Source organism: Sceloporus occidentalis, unplaced genomic scaffold (genome assembly GCF_023333645.1).
Source record: "Sceloporus occidentalis isolate IW3139 unplaced genomic scaffold, rSceOcc1.0.p SCAF_4, whole genome shotgun sequence".
In the NCBI taxonomy this organism is placed as follows: Eukaryota; Metazoa; Chordata; class Lepidosauria; order Squamata; family Phrynosomatidae; genus Sceloporus; species Sceloporus occidentalis.
In genome coordinates, this window is record NW_028316984.1 from 201,080,079 (window position 1) to 201,107,448 (window position 27,370).

Genomic DNA, 27,370 nt, shown 5'->3' on the forward strand with positions numbered 1-27,370 from the left:
CTGATTCCCAGTTAAGTTGAGGAAGCATGCTCTCCCTCCTTCTCTCTTCCCCTTGGCCAAGCCTTGTCAAGCTCTTTCGTTTTGCAAATTAGGAGGAATAGCTAATACTCCAGAGGACAGGATCAAAATTCAAAATGACCTGAATAGACTAGAAAGCTGGGCCACAGCTAACAAAATGAAATTCAACACGGAGAAATGTAAGGTACTGCACTTAGGGCGAAAAAATGAAATGCACAGATATAGGATGGGGGACACCTGGCTCAAGGAGATAACATGTGAAAGGGATCTAGGAGTCCAAGTAGACGATAAGTTGAACATGAGTCAACAGTGCAATGCGGCAGCTAACAAGGACAATGCGATTTTAGGCTGCATCAATAGAAGTATAGTGTCTAGATCAAGGGAAGTAATAGTGCCACTATATTCTGCTCTGGTCAGGCCCCACCTGGAATATTGTGTCCAGTTCTGGGCACTGCAATTCAAAAAGGACATTGAGAAACTGGAGCGTGTCCAAAGGAGGGCGACTAAAATGGTGAAAGGTCTGGAAACCATGCCCTACGAGGAACGACTTAGGGAGCTGGGGATGTTTAGCCTGGAGAAAAGAAGGTTAAGGGGTGATATGATAGCTCTGTTTAAATATTTGAAGGGATGTCATATTGAGGAGGGAGCCAGCTTGTTTTCTGCTGCTCCAGAGACTAGGACCTGGAGCAATGGATGCAAGCTACAGGAAAAGAGATTCCACCTCAACATTAGGAGGAACTTCCTGACAGTAAGGGCTGTTCGACAGTGGAACACAGTCCCTTGGAGTGTAGTGGAGTCTCCCTCCTTGGAGGTCTTCAAACGGAGGCTGGATGGCCATTTGATTTGGATTTCCTGCATGGCGGGGGGTTGGACTGGATGGCCCTTGTGGTCTCTTCCAACTCTATGATTCTATGATTCTATGAAATGTTGGAACTGCATGGTAGCAAAGGCGGCAGTCAGAAAATCAAAGAGCTGCACCTTGGAAGTCCATATTTTGTAAGATGATAGAACTAATACCTTGCACACTCATGCAGTTCATGCTTATTGAATGTGGAAGGTCTCACATTCAGGCCCAGCAGTTTCCAGTTTAAAAAAAAGCGTTGTCATGGGTGATGAGAAAAGAATTTGATTCTATCTGAAATTCTGCCAGACCTCCAATAGTCAGATTGTGAGAGAAATGAGCTGGTGACCTGAGAGGCAGCTTTGTCAGAAGCTTTTTGAACAGTAATGCCCAGACTCCCCAGACAACATGGCGTTGTTCTGAGTATTGTAGTCCAACGAAAGCAACTTTTTCAGTTTCTGGCTGCAAGTGCATGTAGGTTGGGCTGGGCAACTGCATGAAGAGAGGAAAACCATTTCTTCTTCCTTGCTTCCTTCATGGGCTACTCTTCCCCCAGCACACCACAAAAACTTGGTGTCACTTCTTGTCACTATTTTAGAAGGAAAATGGAGAGAAACAAAATATTTGTGAGGTTGGGGATTCTGAGGGGTTATGTAGGTTTTGGTTTTTTTGTTTTGTTTTTGCATGCATGCATTAGGGGAATTTGCATGCAGTTTTCAGGCAGACAGTTTAACATTGAGGACATTGCAGGACTGATTGGGGGCTTCAGGTTGGATGGGCTATACATTTTCCATTCTGATGCAGATTTGTTGGTTTGTTTATAATGTCTGTTGCATCTGGTCCATATTCAGTGAACTAGTGCTGTCTCCTTCCATTCTTATGCTGGTGCATTTTTGTAAAGCATGCAAGAAACAGTGTTTGAAAAGAAGTGGAGAAAATTGAGTGGTACAAAGCAGGAGTCCTGAGGGAAGGATGAAGACCCAACTCATCTAGTCATGTTTTACCAGCTGGCTGTATTGGGCTCAAGCTCTGAGCTCCTGGAATGGGCCCATCATCCCCGGAAGCAGTGGATGTTCTGTTCCCGAACTGCTTCCCACATGGCTGGCTGTGCTCAGTTTTGCCAAGCTTGGGGACTCAGTGTATTTCATTCTGCTCTTCTATTGCCACTTAGCACATAGATTTAATTAAGCCTTTCCAAGCCTTTGTGCCATTGTATTTGGTATCAGTTTTACATTCTCCTTGTCCACCCCCCCCACCCCCCCACCCCCCGCCATCTGGAAGGTCCTTTCTTGAACTGAAAACTACAGGCTGAATCTTTTTTAAAAAAAGGCTACAGGAATAAATTCTTCTGCTGGAATTTGCACCACCCAGCAAAGCCTCTTTATGGGTTGGTTTTTGCTGCTGCTGCTGCTGCTGCTGCTGCTGCTGCTGCTTCTGCTGCTGCTGCTGCTGCTGCTTCTTCTTCTTCTTCTTCTTCTTCTTCTTCTTCTTCTTCTTCTTCTTCTTCTTCTTTTTGGTAATTGTTTGCTTTCCTCAGCCTAAGCAGAGAAACCTGTTTGGGGAGTGTATGGATTGTACAGAGGCTCAAGAATTTGGTTCCTGTTTTTCTGCACCACCGTAAACACTGATACGGACTGCAAATCCCGATTGGCCCTCAAGGCGCCAATTCCATCCTCAGACATGGCCTGTTGCATGAAAAAAAGCCTCTTTTGCCCACATTGGCTACTTCCAGGGCTAACTGACTGAACCCTAATTTTCCCCCAGAGCAACTTCCTGTTTCCTGGTAACCATTTTTGTTGTTACATTCCTTCATGTTGACTCCACCTTGAAGGTGACCCTGTTGCAGGGTTTTCCTGACAAGATTTATTTAGAGACAGTTTCCCTTACCTTTGTTTGAGGGTGTCAGAGTCTGACTTGCGTAAAGTCCACCAATGGATTTCCATGGCCCAGCAGGAATTCAAACCCTGGTCTCCCAGAGTCCTAGTCCTAGTAATCATAATAGTAATTTAAGTGTGGCCGGGGGGGGGGGGGGGGGGGCGGGCGTTACCTACAGTTTCATTCCTCAGAAAAAGAAATGATGAATTTAATTCATACATGTCATTAATTTGTTATGTGGTGTGCTTTCCAGTAGAAAGCTCAGTGCAAAACTCTCCTCTTGTGCTTTCTCTTGTGAGCAAATACCTTTTTATTCAGTCAGGTCTCCAGCAAGTTACTGGGTGAAAAATGGAATCATAAAATCCTAGAGTTGGAAGAGATCCCAAGAGGCCATCCTGTCCAAACCCATTCTGTTTTGTGTAGAAGACACCATCAAAGCACACCGAAAAGATGGCCATCTAGCCTTTGTTTAAAGACCTCCAAAGAAGGAGACTTCACTACACGTTGGAGGAGTATGTACCACTGTCAAACAGCGCTTACCATCAAGAAGTTCTTCCTAATGTTAAAGTGGAATCTGTTTTCTTGGAGTTTGAAGCCATTGTTGCTTATCCTTGTCTCTGGAGCCGTGGAAAACAAGCCTCTTCCATCTTTAATGTGACATCCCTTCAAATATTTAAACATGACTATCATGTCCCCTCTTAACCTTCTTTTCATCATACTAAACATTCCATGCTCCCTATGCTGCTCCTCATAGGGCTTTATGACCTCCCTAGCTTTTGCACCAGACCTTCTCTTCTCCAGGCTGAACATATCCAGCTCCCTAAGTCTCCCCTCACAAGGAATGGTTTCCAGACACAATCAAAGCCCTTCCTGTGACAAATGGCCATCTAGCCTCTGTTTGAAAACCTCCAAGGAAGGATACTCCACAACCCTCTAAGGGAGTGTCTTCCACTTTAGAGCAGTGTCAGGAGGTTCTTGTAATGTTGAGGTGGAATTTTCCTGTAGTTTGCATCCATTGCTCAGATCCTTGGTCTCTGGAGCAGTCTGGAGTAGTCTCTGATCCCAGCCTGTCTAAGGCCTCATTCCCACTTAAAATCATAGAATCGGAAGAGATCACAAGGGCTATCCTGTCCAACCCCCTGCCATGCGGGAACTCTCAATCAAAGCATACCCAACAGATGGTCATTCAGCCTCTGCTTAAAGACCTCCAAGGAAGGAGACTCCACTACACTCTGAGGGAGTGTGTTCCACTGTCAAATAGCTCTTACTGTCAGGAAGTTCCTCTTAATGTTGAAGTGGAATCTCTTTTGTTGTAGCTTGCATCCATTTTTCCGTGTTCTAGTCTCTGGAGCAGCAGAAAACAAGCGTGCTCCCTCCTCAATACCCCAGAATCGATTTCCGATTCAAAATGACAAATTGATTCGAAATTGGATTGCGGTTCCCACTATACAGGCAAGCCGGATGGAGGAAGCAGGCCAGATGGAGGAGACGCGGTGAAAAACCAGCATCTTTTTGACACGGGTTAAACGGGTCAAAAGCATAGTCCCCCTTTCCGAATCGCTGAAGTGATTCGGATTAGGTGGAAACAACGCTTGTTTAACAATGAACAATTTAACGTACAAACAATGCTCGTACCAAATCACGATCCGATTTAAACCATAGTGGGAATGAGGTCTAAGAAGTATGAAAGATAGCAAGTCCAAGGTCACATTGCAGAGCTTTTTGTTTCCATTGGATTCCCTGAAGTGGCCCTTTTCTGACCCACCCATGCACCCCCCAAGAAAAAGACAAAAGGAAAGGGAAAAAATAGTGAATTCTCTCTCTTGGAAGCTTCCAGGAATGGTTTTAAACTAGTCACAGGACACTTCCCCCTTGCACCATTGAACATACACCCAAAGGCTGGATGGCTATCTGTCGGGGATACTTTGATTGTGAGTTCCTGCATGGCAGGAGGTTGAACTGGATGGCCCTTGTGGTATCTTCTAACTCTATGATTCTACCCTCTCTCATTTAAAAAAAACAAACCTAGAAGTGACCTTCTGGCCATTTCCAGCTTACGCGCTCCCCTTTATATGGCAGTGTACCTGGTGGGTCCTGGAGGAGGAAAGTACATCCCTGAGCACACAGAAGTTGCCCACCCTTTCTAAGGAAAGTGAAATAGAGATGTGTGCCATCACGAGACAGATGTCGTGTCCAGAGGTTTGAATGAAAAAAATCCCTTTTCTCAGACTTTCCTTGGGAGCCTGACTGGATGGATGATAGTGGTGCTAGTCTCCTGATCCATCATTCTGAGCTTCCAGTGTGTTGTGAAAGTCCTGCCTTTGACTATTTTGAATCCCGCCTGCCTCCCTTCGCCCACAGTCAATAAAGTTCACAGGCCTTTATGAATCCCAGCCCAGTCCTCCCATCTTAATATTAAAAACTGCATTTGTGACCAGGGGAAGGAATTATAGATGCACAGTGTGTCCCCCTCCCCTTCATGCCTTTCTCTCCCTGCCCTGGACTATGTTTTTGTTTCCCTGGAAAGTAGACTCCTGATGCCTATGCTGAGAGACAGTTCTCTTTTAACCATCGGAGTCTGAAAAGTCTCTATTTAGGCAATGTTTTTCTGAAAAGCCCCAAACACCCTCCAGGATAATGGAGCCTGTCACCGCTTTCTCTCTCTGAGCCCCAGCTGGGGAGGCGGAGGTGGTGCACAGAATCCACAATGGCCCCTGGCAGTCTTAAAAATCGAAAGGACACTGCTGAATGCCTCATCCAAGAAGCGGCTGGTCTCCCTCTGTTTTATCCTCCCCCTCCCCAACTCCTGTCAGCCAAAGCTGGCTTCATATTTGCTTCAGAGCTTGTAGGCATTGGATGCCCAGTGAGAGAAGAGAAGGGTGGGGGAAAGGGAGTTACTGAGTTCTGTAAATCATTCTAGGGGTAGCTTTGACCAATACATGGTCTATGTTGGGGGTGGCCATGGTTTAGCCCCTGAACCTTACTTACATGGTTTAGCCTCTGAAGCCCCCCCACCAGTCAGTCCCCCAAGGCCACCCAATTTTTAAAAAATAAACAGAATCATAAGACTTGGAAAAACACGATTTTCTGACCATGGAGAGACAGGTGTCTCCAGATCTTAAATCTCAGGAAGTTTCAAACAGCTGCCTTGAATGTAGCAATATACTGTATATAGCAATATAGCAAGTATATTTCTGTACCACCTGTCAGTGAACTAGCACTCCCTAAGTGGTTTGCAACGTGTAAGCCAAGTGCCCCCAACAAGCTGGGTACTCATTTTACCAGCCTACGAAAGGATGGAAGGCTGAGTGGACCTTGGAGCCCTCTTCTACTGGCATTTAACCACTGCACCACCAGGGCTCCTTCCTTGAATCCCATCTTGAGAGAAAGGCAGGGTACAAAGCCAATCAATCCATTAATCAGTCAGTCTGTCTATCAATAATGTGGCAATGTAGTCCCTGTTATTTTTGTTGCTGTTATTTTATTGTTGTTTTTAGTATTAGCTTTGTTTAAAGCAAACTGTGAATGACAGACCTCCAGAAGACCCTGTTATTAACAGCTCTGCTAAGGTTTCACAAACCCAGGGCCATGGCTTCCTTTATGGAGTCTGTTCACTTGCACTAAGGTTGTCCTCTTTTCCTACTGTCTTCCACTTTAAAAGGTATTATCCTCTTTTCCAGTGAGTCATGTCATCTCATGATGTGTTTGAAGTATAATAGCCTCAACTTAGTCATTTTGGCTTCCAAGGTGAATTCACACTTGATTTGCTTTCAAACCCCTTGATTTGTCCCTTTGGTAGTCCATGTTATCCATAGAACTCTTTTCAGCACCTCATTTCCAATGGATTGATTTTTTTCCTGTCAGCTTTCTTCACTGTCCAGCTTTTACAGCTATACACAGAACTGGAAGTACTATAGCAGAGATGATCTTGACTTTGACTTGGATCTGGGATATCCCGTCATAGTTTCGTGTTAGGGTTGCCTTACGTCAAAAATGACTTGAAGGCAAGCATGCTCTCTGTTCAGCCTCAGCCATAGGGCAGCCCTTGAAATCTCATCTGTATAACCCAGGACATTTTATAGAGGAAGTATCATACCTTGGTGGTGGCAGAGCCCACCTTTGGCTTGCTGAAGGCTCCAATAGAACCCCTAGTGCCTCCCATTAAAAAGATCAGAGAGAGAAAGGTAGGCCCAATGCCAACAGGCCTTCCCTAAAGAAACTGAGCTCTTCCAGAAGGCATCTGACTCCATCCTGGCCTCTGAGGGAGAGAAAGGTAGGCCCAATGCCTTCCCTAATTGGTCCTAACCAGAGTAAGAAGAAGGGCCCTCCCTCCAGTCCATCTGCCCTGGTCCAGGCATCAAAGGGAGAGAAGATCTGCTGGACTTTTCCCCTTCCCCCTGCCATTCCCTTCTCCTTTTGTATCTTGTCTCTTTAGATTGTAAGCCTGAGGGCAGGGAAATGTCCAATTAACAATTTGTAAGCGTATAAGTAAAATAAATATTATTACACTTGTCCCTCCATATTCGCTAGGGTTAGGGGAACAAGACCCCCGTGGATATGGAAAACCCGCAAATAACATAAACACTGTTTTTACCTGCGAGGACACCTCTCTAGGAATCTCTAGGTCCTCCAGGGCAACTCTGTGGTCAATGTCCAACATACACTGACCATAGAATGGCACTGGAGTAGCTACAAATGGTCTTTAAGTGCAACTTTTAGTTAAAGTTGACCACAGAGTTGCACTGGAGGACCTAGACAGTCCTAGAGAGAACATTAATGAAATCCGTGAATAATCAAATCCGCAAATATCAAAGCCGCAAATATGGAGGGATGACTGTATTATATTATCAGCAATTACAGAGTCACCAGCAGTCAGGATAGCTTCCAAATGTGTTCAACTGCAACATCCAGCATTCCCAGATGACTTGGTTGGAGTTAGGGCTGCCATAATTGTCCACTTTTACCAGGGACAAAATGTAGGACAAATTCAAGACCAAACTGTAGGGCAACTGCAGGACAAAACTCAGCTCAAAATGTAGGACATTTAAGGTCCACCATTTTTCTTCAATGTCCTACATTTTGGGCTGAGTTTTGTCCTGCAGTTGTCCTACAGTTTGGTCTTGAATTTGTTCCACATTTTGTCCCTGGTAAAAGTGGACAATTATGGCAACCCTAGTTGGAGTAAACCATGAAGACAAACAAATAGTATGTCATCACAGACCACTTCATTTTATGTTCCTAAGGTGTGTAGGTGACCAACCTCTTCCCAGGTTTTAGGGCCACTGCTCCAGATTTAGGGCCAGTCTCATTAGAAATACTGCTCCAGTTCTCCCCTTTTATAATATAATTGTCAGTTCAGGGACAGACATTTTTGCTTATATTTTTACGTGTGATTATGAAGAAAAGAAAGGAAAGAGAGAAAAAAGAAGGACAGTGGACTAGGCATAGACATTGATATAGGCTGATCGTATTTCCAAAAATACATTTTCTTGAAGGAACAGAGCTTTAAGGCAGACAAGTCTGTGAGGAAGTAATCCCTTGAGGGCAGGCTTTTTGAGAACCAGTGGCTCAATTTACCCACCAAAGCTCTCAGCTTTGCAAAATTATCCATAGCTGCAAGACACTGCCCACTCAGTCCCTTTCTCTCTTTTCTTTTGAGTTTTTTTAAAATGTAATGTTTTTATTTTTGGAGGGGAAAAGCCTGCTGTATCACTTGCGGAGGACTGAATGTACCCTGCTTTGGCACAGATGTCATGCACTTCCTGCAGAAAGGGACGGAAGCAGCTGCCTTCCTGGATTTAGGGTTATCCTCCTGGTCCTTTCACCCTCTGTCAGGGATGAGCTTGGGATTGGGGATGAGCAGGGGTGAGAGGAATGCTGTCCAGAGGTCTGGGCTAGAAGTGGGAAAAGGCAAAAGAAAGAGCAGGTTAGTGGGAGAAGATTCCTTCTGCCCCATTTTTCAACACTGGTAGTTAGAGTGGCTATAAATCGACCCGAGGTTTTAAGCTCTTGTCGGAAGTGTTTACAATATAATTTAAAATGTAGGCATTTCTTTTTAAACATGAGGATTGATCTGAATTGGCATATTGAAAAGGATGGCTCTAATTTCTCAACCCAGACTGTTAAAGAGCAGACTCAACTTTTAGTTTAAATATGTTGACATAAGTCTGCATGCCCAGCCATGTGTCCCTTGCAAAATTCATGCCTCGGGGAGATATTTTTTCCTTTTGCACATTATTTTAAACATAGGAATTCAGAAATAGGACTGATTTGAAGCATCTGTGTGTAAAGGACCATTGAGTTTGATATGTACATAATGCTTGAGATTCTACATTTCATAGGGCCAAGCATAATGCACGGCCCATGCAGTTCTGCTCTAATTGAGCCCGTCGAAGCACAGCTCCCCTTGTTGAAGGGCAGGTACACACTCCCATATGCATTAAGAGGACAGTGGTGGGTGCCCTGTACCAGGGCAGCATCTGCACTTCTGCAACCAGGAGAAAAGACCAACTCTCCCCTTCTCTCACATCTCTAGTTTATATATTTTGGTGGCTGCTTCCAGGCTCTGGAACTCCCTCCCTAGTCATGCTAGGGTAGTTCCTTACTTGTCTTTCCATCGAGAAATGAATACTGTCCTCTTAAGCTTTGAGAAATTGACTGCAGAGGTTTTTAATGGTCTGTTGCTTTGCTGTTTTTAAGCAGTTATTGTTGTGTGCTTTGAAATTGTTTCTGACTTATGGCGACCCTAAGACAAAGCTATCAGGGGTTTTCTTGGCAAGATTTGTTTAGAGGAGGTTTGCCATTGCCTTACCCCGAGGCTGAGAGCACATGGCTTGCCCAAGGACACCCAATGCTTTTCATGGCCAAGATGGGAATCGAACCCTGGAGAGAGTCGTTGTCTAATATTCAAACTACTCTGCCATGCTGGCATTTGATCAATCATAGAATCATAGAAACGTTAGAAGTTGGAAGAGACCCCAAGAGCCATTCAGTCCAACCCCATCCTGCCAGGCAGGAACACTCAGTCAAAGCCCTCCCTGTGACAGATGGATATCTAGCCTCTGTTTAAAGACCCCCCAAAGAAGGAGACACCACCATTTTCCAAGGGAGTGTGTTCCACTGTCAAACAGCTCTTACCATCAGGAAGTTCCTCCTAATGTTGAGGTGTCATTATTGAGGTTCAATAATGAAACAAAAATCAAATGTGAGCTGTGCTGAATCTTAAAAAGAATACCAAAAGACGTATTTGTAGCAGAAAGTGTAAAACAACAACAATAACACTGAGAACCTGACTGGAACATGATTTTCAAGCAGGAAGACCTGTGAAGAGGGAGGCAACATCACCTTCAGGACTTTTCGTGGTGGCTGTGTCAGTGCACTAGTGAATCTGCTTTGAGGTTTAATGTAAACTTGGTTTCCACATAGATTCAGCACCTGGGACAGCTAGAATCATAGAATCATAGAGTTGGAAGAGACTGCAAGGGCCATGCAGTCCAACCCCCTGCCATGCAGGAAATCCAAATTAAAGCATCCCCGACAGATGACCATCCAGTCTCCGTTTGAAGACCTCCAAGGAGGGAGACTCCACTCCACTCCGAGGAAGTGTGTTCCACTACTTTGAGTTGGGACTACAACATTACAATTGGAGCAGACTTGCTGTCCTGCTGACATGGAATCCACCAGTCATTGGCAGGGTGAGGGTTTCCACATCTTAGATGTCACACAAGAAAAGTCTCTCTCTTGTCTTCTCTGCATTTGCAGTCAGCAACATTTCCTTGCAGTGTAGATGCCAAAGAATATGCAGAAACCCCAGAAATTTTGTGGGAGGTCTGTGTGGAACCAATGTGGTGGTTTGAGTGTTGGATTAGGACTCTGGGAGACCAGGGTCTAATCTACGCTTCAGGAAAAATGTAGTTTGACACTGCTTTAACTGCCGTGGCTCAATGTTATGGAATTCTTGGATTTGTAGTTTTGTGAGATGTTTAGCCTTCTGTGTCAGAGAGCTCTGGTGCCACAACAGACTACAAATCTCAATATTACATAGCATCGAGCCATTGCAGTTAAAATGTTGTCAAACTACACTATTTCTGCAGCACAGCTTACACCCAGAGCTCAAATCCTTGTCCAGCCATGGAATCCCACTGGATGATCTTGGGCAAGTCACACTCTTTCAGCCTCATAGGAGGCCCATGGCAAATCCCATCTAAACAAATTTTGTTCCGCAGGCACACAACAACAAAAGCAATTTTATGGACAGAGCCTAACGAGGGCAACCCTCATGCCATGCTTGGAAGCTGCAGTTGGTACAAAATATGGCAGCCAGATTGGTAGCAGGGAGTTCAAAATTTGAATCCATTACACCTATTTTAAAATCCCTACACTGGCTCCTCATTTGCTTCCGGGCACAGTATAAGGTGTTGGTTATTACCTATAAAGCCCTAAATGGCTTGGGTCCAACATACAGGGAACGCCTCCTCCCATATAATCCTTCCCGCACTCTCAGGTCCTCTGGGATGAATCTGTTGCAGTCAGAGAGAACTAGACTATTAACCACTTCCCAGAGGACATTTTCCGTTGCCGCTCCAAAAATCTGGAGTGATTTACCAGACGAGATCCGCCAAATAACATCATTAGGTGCCTTCAAGAAGGCAATAAAAACGGATCTTTTCTGGCAAGCCTTCCCGAATTGACTTCCAATTTTTCCACTTACCTAATTGTTCCCATTGGATTGAATGATCTTGACTGATTTTATTGGCCATCGGTTGGGAATTGTTTTACTTTTTTATAGGGTGGGAGGGAGTTTGGGAACTTGAAATGTAATATGTCTTTTAACTATTGTTTCCATGTTTTGTTTTGTTTTGTTTTTGTTTTTACTTGATTTTATTGTCTTTGATATCTTGTTACCTGCCTTGATCCAATACAGGGAGAGGCAGGATATAAATAAATATTATTATTATTAAATATTATTAATGTGCTCGTGCATTGCAGCCACCCTACACATTATCCACTCATATGGAAAGCATTCAGGCAGCATCTTTTGTGGAAGTCTGTTCTGCATGGTCTTGACTTCACGGACAGGAGACATCTGCAGGCCCTGCAACATTTACTTGCCACCAGGCAACAGTTTACCTTTTCCCTTTATCACACCTGTTTGGAACAACTGCATCAGAATGTAGAGGGAGCTGTGTGGCTTATAGGGTAAAAATAATATAATTGCCTTTGCTGCAAGGATTTGTATCTTTCAGTAAGTGCAAAGTGAGGGTTATGACCTATACACAGCTTAGATATAGACTCTGTGAAAGACCATGAAAGCCTGCTTGAAAGCCTGCCTGTCATCCCTTCTGAATTTTTGAGATTTTCAAGGGAAGTCCTCTCCATCCCAAGTCCTCACAGGTACATAGTGGGGATGTGGGAAAGGGCCTTCTTGGTGGATGCTCCCAAACTGTGGAACTCCCTCCCATGGGAGGCTAGGCTAGCCACCTCTCTGCTCTTCTTCTACCACCAGCTAGACATTGCTAAGAAGACAGGCTTCAGATCACTAGTGAGTTGCTATAAAACGCTCTTTTAATGGGAGAAGTTGTCCCCCCCCAATTTCTTGTTACCTTTTTTAAATTGCTTAAAACGGTTTCATTCCAGTGCTTCATTTTGATAGCAGATTTGCTTGTTTTTATATTGCTCCTTAAGGTTATCAGTGATTAATTTTTTCAGCTACATTTTAATTCTTATGGCCCTATATATCCATCCATCCATCCATCCCCTTCTGCTTTCCTTGTGATCTGTGGGACTGCTTTAAAAGGCTCATGACAGCACTACTTTGTTTAATATGACAATCCACATGCCCTTCCATTTTGTTTAAGTCTGTTGTCATCTTGTTTTGTCTTGTTTTCAGGCCAGAAACATGCACACCGGCGAACTGGCTGCAGTAAAAATTATCAAGTTAGAACCTGGTAAGTACTCCTTTGCTTTCAAATGTGCTTACAATGGATTTGCCACCTTAACCACCTTGCTTACCATGTCCTTTGGCCCCACACTTGGGAAAAGGAGAGATATAAATGAAATGAAGTAAGTAGTATTCCAAAGAGTTTGACACAATTTCTTTTGCCCCTTTTTTAATCCCCACAACAACCCTACAGAGTAAGTCAGTTGATGGTAGCCAAAGGGGACAAGGTTAACTGCAGGGCTGTGTGGGACTTTGAACTAGGTTCTCCTTCCCTGGTCCAGTGTCAGCATTCTGTGGTCTGTGTCCCACTCCATAAGATACCTTAGGCTGATGACTACTATTTTAGTCAATGCCGGCCCAAGAATTCCAGGATCAGCAGTGAATTGAATACAGACTCTTCCCTCCCTGAATCACATGCATCCATCTATCTGCTCTGCCATTCTGATGCTCTTGTTGCAATTGGCTTGGAGGTTTGTTTTCTGAAACAGCAAGGCTTTCAAGATGAAGTCTTTTGTATTTGTGGGCCAGGAAAAAAAAACTTTAAAGAGCCAGAGGCCTTCCTGTGCTAATTCAGAGCACAATTCACAACTTTGTTTTTCATTCCCCATGTTGGTTTTTTTTAATTGTGTAACAACTGGAGCTGGGACTCTGAAATCTGTTGTGGTTAAATCAATAACTGTGGTGCCATTGAGCATGTGCTGAGTATCTCTCCATCTTCATTGTATAAACTCATCCAGAATACACACACATCTGGGATTTGTGAATTGGAGGACAAGGGCCTCAGGCAGGCATAAGCCTTGGCAAGTCTCCTTTTGGGACATTAAATATCAAAGGCGTACTTGTGACATTTCCTGTAAGTAAAATGTGGGTGCCATCATGTTCCTATTTAATTCTGAGGATGTGCAGTTGTCCCTGCCAGTGACTAACAACTGGTTGGAATAAAAACTACAGTCCAGAGCATCTGTCTGCAGTTGATGGACTTGATTTTGTCTGATCAGGGGATTGAAGGTAGCCACAATTCAGTGATGGGGTCTCTGGTTCTCCTATAGAAAGTCCCATATTTGTTTCCTTGTCTTCTTTTTCAAAGGGGCAAAGTAGCTTATTAGAAAGTTATTACTTCTGCCAGAGAACCTGAGGGTCTATTACATCCACACTGCAGAAATAAAGTGATATTATGTAATTTAACTGCTGTGACTCAGTGCGATGGAATTCTGCAATTTGTAGCTGGGTGAGATATTAGTCTTCCATGTCAGAGCACCCTGGTTCACCACCAAACTACAAATCCCAGAATTCCATAGCATTGACCCATGGAAGTTAAAGTAGTGTCAAACTGCTTTCTTTCTGCAGTGTGTCAGCAGTGCTAGTCGATTTTGATTGCTAGTGGGCCACTCTTCTCAGTGTATGTTAGGAAACAGCTTCCTAGGTTTCTATACAGCGCTGGGAAAAATTACTTTTTTGGACTACAAGTCCCGGCATGCTGGTTGAGCAGTTCTGGGACTTGTAGTTCCCAAAGAGTGTCTTTTCTGGGCTCTTCCATGAGAGAGTGCCTCCTCATGGAAGAAAATGTAATGGCTGAAGAATTTGGTATATCCAGTTAGGACTTTCCCCCCTTCTTCGGTTTCCCTGGTTTATTTGTTTATTTACATTTTATTTATTTATGTGCCACTCAAAATGGCTTACAAATTGTAACTAGTACATATTAAAAACCATACAAAACATCAGTATTTAAAAACAATTAAACAGTCTGTAAAACTATTTATATTATATAAAAACCATATGATCCGACAACTTTGCCAGGTGGAAATTGTTTCTTCCACAGCAGCCATCCTGCTAACCAATCTCTTTTGGAGTATTTTTCCTTTCCTTTTTAAAAAAATAATAATATTGGAGCCCTTCTTTTCTGCAGTGGCAGATGATGCAGATTTCCTAGACTCGGTTTATAATGCTTCAGGCTGCTGTTCTCATAATACTGGGTTGGCCAGAGCTGCCCCAGCACGTAATGCCTGTTTTTAAAAGCCTCTCAGCGGACTGTGATGGATTCTTTCTGTGTTGTTAAACCATTAACTTTACCTTGGAGGGTTTGCTTACACTGTGCAGCAAAGAAGTGCACCATTCACAGGGCTCAAAGTAGAGTTTAAAAACATGAGAAAATAAGAATATAAAGAAGAAGTCTTCAGGACCAGAGCAAGGGACTGTCTGGCCCAATGTTTGGATCACATGGTGGCCCACTTGCTGCCTTCCTCCCAAAGAAGCCAAAACTAGGGAGCACCAAATGAAATTTGCAGAAGCAACTGAAGACACACCTCAAGATGCTCTAAAGATGGTTCTTTTATTGATAAAAATGTATGATGTGTTTTGGCCTTGAGGCCTTCTTCTGGGACTATGTAAAAAAATCACAAAAAGACAACACACAAATACAGAATAATACATAAATTCTGTTGAGAATGTAAATAAATGTTGAATTTCCCTAGTCCAAAATGCTTGGGACCAGAAAGATTTTGGATTTTTTCAGATTTTGGAATATTTGCACATACAGTCGGCCCTTCTTATGCACAGATTCAAGCATCCATGGTTTGAAAATGTTTTTAAAAAGTATAAATTTCAAATATCAAACCTTGATTTTCCATTTTTTATAAGGGACACCATTTTGCTATGTCATTATATTTAATGGGATGTGAGCATCCATGGATTTTATTATACATGGGGGATCTTGGAACCAAACCTCAGCGTGTAACAAGGATCCACTGTACCTAATGAGATAGCATGGAGATGGCACCCAAGTCTAAACATGGAATTCATTTATGTTCCATATACACAACAACAAAAAGGGAAGAATAAGAGACCTATTCCACAAGATCTGGAAAAACAAAGGAAATTTCAAACCAAGGACTGGGACCCTTTGACAATAAAAATAACATAATTCAAGATCAAGAAGAAACAAAAAGACACTGGTTGCAATACACAGAAAAATTATATAAAAGAAATGATAAAATGAATGACAGGTGGAACGAAGAGCCATATGAAGATGAACCCCAAATTCTAAAAAGTGAGGTGGAAGCTGCAATAAGGGAAATGGCGAAAAACATATAGGACCATTGCACTAATCTCCTATGCAAACAAAATTATGCTCAAAATTCTGCAATATAGGCTCCAACCATACACAGAGAGAGAAAACTCAGAGATCCAAGTAAGGTTCAGGAAAGAAAGAAGCACTAGGGACCACATTGCAAACTTATGATAACTAATGGTGGGCACAAGAGAATTCCTAAAGAATATCAGAAGAGGAAGGCCACAGGCTGGCTGGAGGTCATAGATATGAATGTACTGGAACTAAGCAAAGTAGTGGAAAACAGGAGTTATTATTATTATTAACCTTTATTTATGAAGCGCTGTAAATTTACATAGCGCTGTACATACAATCTTTTTAATTAGACGGTTCCCTGCCCTTGGGCTTACAATCTAAAAAGACATGACACAAAAGGAGAAGGGAGTGGTGGAGGGAAAGAGTAAGAGATCCAGCCGTTCCTCTCTACCTCCGAGGCCTGGACCAAGGCAGATGGACTTGAGGGAGGGCTTGGCTTCATAATGGATGGTTAATCTTCTTCCAGGGAAAATACATGCTCTCAAGTAGGATAATACATATACAGTACATAGCAATACAGGAAATGGTTTGATAAACAGGCACCAAAAGAACATCAAATAGTAAGCGACAGTTATGGAATGCCTGGGAAGGCTTCTCTGAACAGGATAGTTTTCAACTCCGTTTTGAAGCTGGTTAAAGAAGTGATGGCTCTTGCTTGTGGGGGAAGAAGGTTCCAGGAGTGAGGGGCAGCGAGTGAAAAGGGGCGAATCCAAGATGGGGCAGAGGAAATCCTGGGCTGGGACAGCAGACCTTGACTACCAGAACGGAGGGCCCGAGTGGAAAGGTGAGGAGAAAGAAAGTCTGATAAGTAAGGAGGGGCCAGTCCATGGAGGGCTTTAAATGTCAACAGCAGGAGCTTATACTGAATGCGGAAAGGGAGGGGGAGCCAGTGAAGGGATGCCAGCAAAGGAGAGATATGGTCACAGCGGTGGGCGGATGTGATAATGCGTGCAGCTGAATGTCTCACCCACAGGGTTGCCATGGGCTGAGATTAACTCGAGGGCAGTTAACAAACAACAAGTACATGTCGTACACATAGCCTAAATATTATATACAATATTTTAAACAATTTTGTGCATGAAACAAAAGTTTGTTTACATTAAACCATCAGAAAGCAAAATCTCACCCACCTATGTGGACAATTTTGGATTTTGAAGTATTTCAGAATTCCGAGTAAGGGAAACTCAACCTGTAAGTATGTCCAGGCCACAGGCAGTGAATTGCCTGTGCAATTCACTGCAACAATGATTTCATGTAATGTTATTTTACATATTGTTATTTTATATACCCATATTTTTCGGCGTTTAAGATGACTGGGCGTACAACCCCCAACTTTTCCAGTTAAAATATAGAGTTTGGGATATACTTGCCATATAAGACTACCCCTCTTCTAACACACACCAAATAAAAAAATTTTAAAATCGGATTTGATTTCAATATGGTAATTTTAATTCAAATGCTTATGACATGCAGGTCCTTAGCAGGAAACCTTGTTGTATACAAAGCCTGCTTGGATTGGTCAGCTCTCCCTGCCTGTCTAGCCCTCCCTGTCTCCAAGACTATCAAAGCGGTAGCTGCTTTCATACGATCATTGCATGCGGTGGGGATGTGGCTGCGGCCGTTTTTGAGCTCCCCCCACCATATGCGGCAACCGCAGATTCTCCATTCCGGCTTAGAAGTTTCAGCACCTGCCTTATAAGACGATACCCGGCGTATAAGACGACCCCCAACGTTTGAGAAGATTTTCCTGGGTTAAAAAGTAGTTTTATACACCCAAAAATACAGTATTTAAGTGCTATCTTTTTGTGATTTTTGTATAGCTCCTGAAGAAGGCCCTAAGACTATGCGTAAGCTGAAAAGTGTCAGGCTTTTTTTTACCAATAAAACAACCATCCTTTCACAAACCTCACTAGCAGGACAAGAGAGCTGTTGTATCCTCCATCTTGTATGACCCAGCAGTCCTTCCTCGTGATACTGGAGGTAATATGTAGCCATTCTGACTGGCAACTACCAATGGTCCTAGGCTCCATCAGTTCCAATGCCATTTTAAACGTATCCACATTGGCAACTATCACTACACCTTGTGGCAGGGAATACCACAGTTTAATTGTATGCTGTGTGAAGAAGTTCCTCACTTTCTCCAACTTGAATTTCACACCATTTACCTTCCACTGATAACCTGGCTGGGTTCTAGAATTATGACAGAGAGAAGGAAGCGTGGCATGGAAATGTGTGGAGTATATATACCTGTGGGACCCTTGGCTTGGGAGGAAGTGTTTATTTGTTAATGGTGGAGTTAGTTTGTGTGTTGTACTGTATTGAATGGCGCAACCTAGAGGTGTATTGTGTGAGGGATATGCAAGAGGAGATTTGAGTCAGTTTAACTGATAACCCATTGTCTTGTAGGGAAACCTTTTGAGCGTGGGTGATGTTCATTTGCTTGTCTTGAGTCTTGCTTTTGTTGTTTTTCAGAACTGGTAGCCAAATCTTGTTTCAGCATTTCTTCTTTCCTCTTGATTTCAATGGCCTGTGCATTCTGACCCCGATAGTTGTTGGCACGGCCCAGAATTTTGGTGTTTTCAAATAGCATTCTGTGCCCTGGTTGGCGCAATACAAGGTGTTGGTCATTACCTTTAAAGCCCTACATGGCTCGGGCCTGAGTTACCTGCGGGAACGCCTCTCCCTACATAATCCGCCCCACACACTCAGAACATTGGGGAATAATTTGTTGGAACATTGTAATACTCGATGAATCACAACTTCCCATTCACTGTTGCAGCCCCTAAATTATGGAATAGTTTGCCGGAAGAGATCCATCTTATTACTACCTTAGATGCCTTTAAGAAGGCACTAAAGGCTAATCTCTTCTGGCGGGCTTTCCCATCGGATTTCTTATAGAGATGATGATTAAGACCCCTCTCTCCAAGTATGATGGTATATGACTTGATGTTTGGAGATTTTAAGGAACTAACAGGGATGTATCATTCAATATTAGTATTTTATTGACTGTTCAATTGCATTGTATTATTTTAATGATGTAATCCCACTTCTGTCCTTGGAAGAGGCGGGACATATAAATAAATTATTATTATTATTATTATTATTATTATTATTATTATTATTATTGGTTCTGTTACTGCTGATTTTTCTGGATGGCCCAGACTGCAGTGTCTCTCATGTTCCTTGATTCATGTTTGAATGCTGCATTTGGTGGTCCCTATGTAAACTTGTCCACAGCTGCATGTGTCACCACCCTCTGAGGATGCTAGCCACAGATGCAGACGAAAAGTCAGGAATAAAATTTTCCAGAATGTGGCCACAAAGCCCGGAAAACTCACAGAAAACTATGGATGCCAACCATGAAAGTCTTTGACTTCACACTAGACTCTGAAGTGTCACCTCTGCACCCATCTGTTGCTTCTCCTCACTCCCATTTTTCAGATAGTCCCGGAGTCTCTGCAGGATTCCAAGGAGGAGAACCAGTTCTGAAGCAGGAATATTCTGTGATCTTGCTGAAGTGCTGTGGCTACTTTTCAAATATTTCCCAGCTGCACATTTGCTTCCTGGGGCTGAGCTGAAGTAATAGCTTCTCAACTTCATGGCTGGTTGTGGACTATACGAATGACAGGGAGTGCATGGAGAGCCCTTGCAGGCAGGCAGGCAGGCAGTCCTTATCTGCACCCACTAAGCAACTCCACCACTTGCTGTCTCTCTCGCTCCTTCACATGTGGGATGCAGAACTTCCGTTTGCAGGGTTTGTGGCTTCCAAACAGACTCAAACATCCTTTCCTTCGCTGCCGCCTCTTTCTATTTTTTTTTAAGGCTTATACTTTGTTGAGTAATCAGAGCAGACATAATTGTACCTGCCTCCCCTGTTATTATTTATAGAGCTCCGTCAATGTATACAGGGTGGTACAACATTATGTTGCAAAAAATAATAATGGATTGCTGCCTGCAACGTTTTTACAGTTTAAAAGAAACAGTGTGGGAGAAACAATAGAGGTGAGGAAAAGAAGAAAAGAGGAAGGGCTGTAGCTCAGTCGCAGAGCTTGGCATGCACAGATTTGGCATGCAGAAGATGCCATGTTTGTTCAATGCCCAGCATCTCCAATTAAATGACTCAGGCAGCAGAGGATGGGAAGGATCCATCTCTGCTTGGGACCTTGGAAAACCTCTGCTACTCCGAACACACAGAAGATTATCAGACAGGGGAAGGGACGTCCTTGTGCCGTCCTTTCCCCATCCTTATAGCATGATACAATTATATATCACATGCCTGCTTAAATAAAAATGTCTTGGCTTGCCAACGAAAAACAGTCGGGGATGGGGACAGCCTAGCTTCTCGGGGGAGGGCATTCCAGAAGGTGGGAGCAACCACTAAAAAGGCTCTATAGTATCCCCACCAAGCGAGCCTGTGATTTTGCTACCTGTGAAAGAGCAGTCCTGCAGTAAGACCCAGAGGTGATCTGGTTTAGCCATTGGGAAGCCTTTTGCTTAATAATAGAATCATAGAGTTGAAAGGGATCCCAAGAGTCCAGCCCCCTGCCAACCAAAGCACTCCTAAGAGGTGAGCATCTATCCTCTCTTTAAAGACCTCCAAAGAAGGAGGGTCCACCAGCCTCTGAGGCAGCCTGTTCCACTGTTGAACAGATCTTGCTGTCACCTTCAAATCTAAATCCACTGCCTTTTGGGTCCTAGGCCCACACCTCAGCTGAGAGAAAATGCAAGTTTGCTGCCAAACTCTTTATGAATTGAACATCAGCCAACACCTGGATAATTCAGGACAGATGTAAAAAGGAATTTGGAGCACAATCAGCAGCATTAGCTACACACACACACAACCAGAGCCTTTAAAATGATGCACTTGGACCCTGACAATAACAACATATAGTATGTTCTACGAATACATTTTTGGTGGTAGCAAAAAAAATCAGGAGTATAATGTCCAGACAGAGAAAAACTGTAATAGTGTCTCTTTATTCTGCTTTGGTCAGACCACCTCTAGAATACTGTATCAGATTCTGGTCAGCACAATTCAAAAAGGATATTAACAAACTGGAATGTGTGTCCAAAGGAGGGCAACCAAGATGGTGAAGGGTCTGAAAACCAAGCATATCAGGAACAACTTAGGGAGCTAGGGATGTTAAGTGTGGAGAAGAGAAGATATGAGATCCATCTTTAAATATCTGAAGGGATGTCATGTAGAAGAGGAAGACAGCTTTTTTCTGATGCTTCAGAGACTAATGCTTAGGTGGAATCTCTTTTCTTGTACAGTAGTTTCTTTCTTGTAGTCTCTTAGTCTCTGAAGCATCAGAAAAAAGCTGTCTCCCTCATCTACATGACATCCCTACTTGTATCAGGATAGAATTATACTGTGATTTTTGTGGCAAACTGTTGATATGATATCCTGTGATGTTTGTTTTAAAGTTCAATAAAATTTTCTTAAAAAAAAGAAAAAAAGAAATGTACTTGCTATTGCTATTGTTTGCTATCTATTATTGTTGTTGTTGTTATGCTTTATATCTGAATCTGCTTTACATTTTTTTAAAATTTAAAATTTAAGTTAGCAAAAAAATGACTTGTCAGTGCCCAAAGCATCTCTGAACTATTTAAACCCTAAGGCTGGGGAACAGAAATGGCTGTCTCTCTCTTTCTGAAGAACACTTAGCAGCAGCCATGATCCAGCATGAAAGAGTGCAAGGATTCCTATGTTTACTTTGCATTGTCTGGAAATGAGTGCAAAAGGAAGGTGACAGAAAAACAAAATATCAAAAAAAGAAAAAGAAAAAAAAGAAAAGAAACGATGAGCCCAGAAGTGCAGAGCTCCAACTCATCCATGTCTTTCATGGTTTGGCTGCCATTGTTGCCTTTAAGGGCAGTAGATTTCTGAATAGGGCCATTGTGCACCAAAAAAAACCAGTGTGTGCGCACGCAGTGATGGAAGATTGCCACCCATTGCCTTTCGCAAAATGACATGCAGATGTTGGGACTGTTGCAAACATGGGGTAGACCCTATTGAGTTCTTCCTGTGGTCAAAGATGTGAGGTTACTGCAAGGATGTGAGCCCTGGGGCTTTCTCTTTGCTTAGGGGCTCTTCCCACCCTCCATTCTTGTGTGCCAGCCTTGGAAAGGGGATGCTGGTGGCCATAGGAAGACCTGCTGCTGCTATGCAATCAAAACAGTCACATTCTTCCTCTGGCACAGGCTCAAAAGCTGTTTTCAATTTTCTCTTTCTGTGCTTGTTGACTGTAACTCTTGGACCTTGGTATTTTGACTTTAGATGTTGCATTTCTAGTTGGTGAAGAACAGAAGTCAGCTTCTCATCAGCAAATCCAATCAAAAATGGACCAAACAGTGATACCTTTCTTTAGGTATCACTCTTTGGTGGATTTTTTATTGGATTTTCATAGATTTCAAGGCATGTGCAGAGTTTCTGTGATGGGTCCAGCAGGTAGTTTTCTGCTCTTCAAGGGCCATAGCTACTATCACAAATACAGAAACCACCACCCCTCAAGCAGAAATCACTGGAAGTCCCCTTCTCATTTTGAAAATAGGGGAGAGTTGTGTTGAAACAGAGCACAAGGTGCATCAGACCAATTTAATAGGTGAACCTTTCAAAAAGACTTTGAGGAAAAGTAGTTCATCTTTTTGTCTTTTCTGTTGTTTTATTTCTGGGATTGAAAAGGGGAGTAAGGAAGGGCAAAGGGGTGGAAAAAACAGCTGGGCAAGATGCTGCAAGTCTACAAGGCTGCGCTGTGAACACCTTGGACTTAGAAACCGGGTAGTTCACTGTAAAAAAGGGAGATATAATGGCAAAAGCATTTCAGATCAAAACCTTTAATCTATATTGGTACAGGGTGTGGGAAATGGACTCCCAAATCTGCACTGTAGAAATAATGCAGTTTGACACTACTTTTAAGTGCTGTAGCTTCATCCCAAGGAATCCTGGGATTTGTAGTTTTGCAAGATCTTTAGCCTTTTCTGCCAAAGAGTGCTGTTAATAAGCTTTATTTATATAGCACTGTAAATTTACACAGTGCTGTGCATACAGTCTTTTTAATTAGACGGTTCCCTGCTCTCAGGCTAACAATCTAAAAAGACACGACACAAAAGGAGGAGGGAATGGTGATGGGGAAGGGGATCAGGTCCAGGAGTTCTTCTCGCCCTCTGAGGCCTGGAACAAGGCAGATGGACTGGAGGGAGGGCTCTCCTTCTTTGTTTGAGCCAGGCCTGATGGAGCTGGCAGGCCTTTCTCTCCCTCTGAGAGCGGATGACATCAGATGGCAAAGGGAAGGCTCATCTTCATACTCTAGGCAAGGCTTGATGGAGCAGTTAAAATGGTGCCAAACTGCATTATTTCTACAATGTAGATGGATCTGCCTAGATAAAATTTCATTATGTCCCTTTTACTCTATAGTATGCGAGGGTCACCACAGCATTGCATTGCAGATAGTATGATGGGGAGACCACAGTGGCCACTTCCTTGCTACCCTTCCGCTAGGAAGTAGAAACTTTTTTTATTGTAAGTGACTTTGAAGAATTGGGTTTTTTTTAAGGCAGGGCTTTTAAACAGGGCTATGGAGTCGGCACACCAGACCTTCAACTCCTACTCCTCTGTTATTCTATGCTCCAACTCCAACTCTGACTCATTCATAATGGGCAAATGTCTATTAACTGGTAATATTTATTCTAGCAATATGGTAGCTCAAGGCATTTCATCACCACCACGTGAATCATCGGGCTATTTAGACTGGCAGAATAAAATATATATTTATTTTATTAAAATTTCTGAACCAGAGAACTGAATTCCTGTGAAAGTATATATGTGACAAACTACACATTTAGTTTTATAAGTTTTTATTTTGAAGCTGCAGTCCGGGTGGGTACACTTCTATCAACTTCAACTCCACCCAAAATTGCTTCCGATTCTGACTGACTCCACAGCCCTGCTTTTAAGATGCTGCTAAATTGTTTTAATTGTATTGTTCTTAAGCTTTTTTTTAACCATTGCCAGTTACATTTTTAAAAATTTTCTTAACAATTTAATTCTATTTTAATATTTTGTATGATCTTTTGCTTGTTTTAAATGTCTTGTATTTTTTTTTAAATTTGTAAGTGGCTCTGAGTCCCAGTTTGGGGGAAAAGCCAGAATGTTATTAAAGTTAATAGTGATATGAAAATGATAATTGCAACTATGGTGAAGATGGCAATGTGAGGAAAATTTGGGTTTCCACAATATGCATGTCAAATACATTTCTTCATAAGAAACACACATTACAACCCTTTTTGGATTCTTCTGTAATTGTCTGTGCACGTAGGCATGTGTATCAATCAGCATATTCTGAAAGTCATAATTTGTAGATACGTGTTTGAGCTGAACAGTTTAGCCTTGTAAAGTGTAAGCCTCAAGGACCTTGCAGTCTGCATTTGGTAAATGACAAGGACACAAAGGCAGAAAGCAACAGCTTTCAACCCTGGCTAGGGGCCCAGGTTTGAAGGGAATAGGTACAGTTTAAACCCCCCCCCAGGTTATTTCCAGCATGTCCCAATATTTCTATTGCCATCAACATTTTGTATGTTACTTGAATAATAGAATAGAAATGCAGGAGAAACTGTTAAATCTCATTGAAGTATACTGATTTTATTCTGCTGTCTGTTGTATGTAGGATTTTGCTTATAAATTCGTTCATTTTGATTGTCACCACTCCCAGAACCAGTTACACATGTGCAGAAAGCAGTTCCTATTTTTGGAACTGCTCCAAGGGCCCCCAGCTGCCTTAATCTGTTCTCTTGGGTGGGGGTCTGGAGCATACTGAGAAGTCTTGAGGAGATGGGACAGGTGGCTCTGCTCCCACCCACCTACACATCCATCAGGGCCTTTATGTGGGGTACAGAACTTGAGAAGGGAATGCTGAGACTCCTTCAGTCATGCTGGTCACCAGCACAGGGATATCTAAAGCTTCCTTATACTAGGTCAGCCCCGCCATGCAGCGGCTAAAAGAGCCAATGTGATTGTAGGCTACATCTGTAGGTGTGTAATGTCTCAAGGGAAGTGATAGTACCATTGTATTCTGCTTTGATCAGACCTCACCTGGAATAATCCTGTGTTCAGTTTGGAGCACCATAATTCAAATAGGATGTTAAGTAGCTGGAGCGTGTCCAGAGGAGGGCGACTAAAATGGTGAAAGGTCTGGAAACCACCAGGCCCTATGAGGAGCAGCCTATAACACTTGCTGACTTGGAGGAATGGAAATACTACTTCTTAAACATTAGTGATACAACAACCCCTATTTGAAAACACTTCTGGAACGTCTCTCTTCATCAGATGTGGCTGTCCTTTGTTATTCTGTTGTAGTTTTCCTTTGTTATTCTGCCGTGGTCCCCTGGTATCCGCTGTGGTTTGGTTCCAGGACTCCCTGTGAATACCAAAATCTGTGGATGCTCAGGTTCCATTATATATAATGATATAGTAAAATATATATAAAATGGCAAAAACAAGGTTTGCTTTTTGGAATTCATATTTTTTGCATATTTTCAAGCCCTGGGTGGTTGAATCCATGGATAAAGTATCAGTGGATAGAGAGGGCTGTTTGCACAGTTGTTGTAAATACATAGGCTTATAGTTGTTGCCGCAGTAGTGCCTGCTTCCCTGGCCTGGTTCAGCTGTCATATGGCTGCTCCTGAGCATTGTTAGTTCAACCAGTCCATGGCCTCCACGACCCTTTTTCCTTCCCTCTGGGGCAGCAGAGAACAAACTTGCCCATTCTTCTTTGTGACAGCCCTTAAGCTATTTAAAGAGTGCAGTCATGTCACCTCCTCAATCTTCTCTTCACCAAGTTGAACATGCCCAGCTCCTTCAACATCTCCTCATATGTTTTCGTCTTCATACCTCTGATGATCCTTTAAATGTATCCAAGGCCAGCTTTATTGGCCATATGGCAAAGTACAAAAACAATATCTTGACAAAATGCAGGCCTGTAACTAACATTGTCATATTATGATTTTAAACACCTTTGCCTGATGAAGAAGCCAGTGGAGCTTCCACAGCTTGCAACATGTATTTTGTGCATTTTGGTTGGTCCCATAAAGATATCACTGTTTTGTGGTTTTGGGATGTTATTGTACTCTGATCAATCTTTTTGCCTTTTTCTGAACCCATTCCAACACTACATTCAGAATGTGTGTGTTTCACTGCTATGCTACATCTGCTTATCATGTATGAGTCCCTTGGGCTCCTTTGGCCTGTTCCCAAAGTCACTGTGATACAGAGGAGCCTCTCTGCTGTCCCCAAGGCATGCCAGAGAACCCAGAATTGGGGAACGAAAGGTCTGTCTGTTCAAGGTACAGAGCAAAGCATCTGCCCTCTTCATGTATGCCATAATGGCCTTCCTTTGCATTCTCGTCTCATAAAAAGACACCCCAGTCCTGTCACAGCTCACAGTTTTCTTGGCAGCTAATGCCTGGAATGGCTCATCACAAAACCAAGCTGTTCATTCGTTCATTCATTTTGCCTCACTTAAAGAGGAGGCAACATTGTAGCCCATGGGCATCCTAAAATATTCCTAGCTCTTTGGGGCCTGAGCACATTCTTTCCACTGTCTGTGCCATGCTCAAGGCTGCTGGACCAGCCCTTTGGCACTGTGGTCCTCTGAGGAACATTTTTCATTTCCAGACGGTGAAAAAAACTAATTATAAAGAGTGGAAGATGAGCCGAGCAATGCAGTTGGGTGGATTTATGTGTTTTGAAAGGAAACATAAATGGACAAGAATTCATTTATTTATTTTGAAATAAAACCCCACAAGGTTTGGCTTCTTGTTGTTCCTTTTAATTGTACCTTTGTTTTGGAATATATTTTCTGGCTTGTTGCTTTTGCTGTTCTGGGCAGACTTATTATCATTATCACTACTGTATCATTATAGCAACAGCAATAGCATTTACATTTCTATACCTCTTATTGGTGAACTCCGCATTCTCTAAACAGTTTACAATCTGTAAGCCAATTGTCTCCAACAAGCTGGGTACTCATTTTACTGACCTGCGAAAGGATGGAAGGCTGAATCAATCTTGGAACCCTGGGATCAAACTCACAACTTTGTGGCTGCAGTACCAGCATTTAAATTCGATCATTATTATTGTTTTATAATTGCAAATTATAAAAAGTAGTACCAATTAAAAACCCACACACATATACACATAAATCATCCATAGAGACAAATCTATTTTACATTCAGACTCTAAAACCCTCATGGGAGAGAATTCTTCCCTATTTACATATTCTGGCCCCTAGAACTGCCCTGACATCCCCCCATTATCTTGGTACTCCCTATCCAACACCAGGCAGCTGTTTGCAGGCATGTACTGCTGTACCGGTTGGCATGGCTGCTGCTGTGGCAAGTTGCTCACTTCTGAGGTGAGAATGAAGTACCCAATCTCAACCTCATGGCTGATTCTCGTCAGTGGCAGCGGCACTGGGGGAAAATAGCCACTCAGCGTCACAACGGAGGGATCTGGATTTACCGTAAAGATCTACATCAAAAAGCAAGTTTTAAAAAA

At 42.8% G+C, this 27,370-nt stretch overlaps 1 protein-coding gene across 1 annotated transcript in view; it reads left to right on the forward strand.

The window, feature by feature from the left end:
* LOC149315303 (mitogen-activated protein kinase kinase kinase kinase 5-like) overlaps positions 1 to 27,370 on the forward strand; it is a 153,030-nt gene that overhangs the window by 40,163 nt on the left and 85,497 nt on the right. The window contains exon 3 of the mRNA XM_089522924.1: positions 12,624 to 12,681. Coding sequence (XP_089379050.1) covers positions 12,624 to 12,681 — 58 coding nt within the window. The remainder of the gene's footprint in view (positions 1 to 12,623; positions 12,682 to 27,370) is intronic.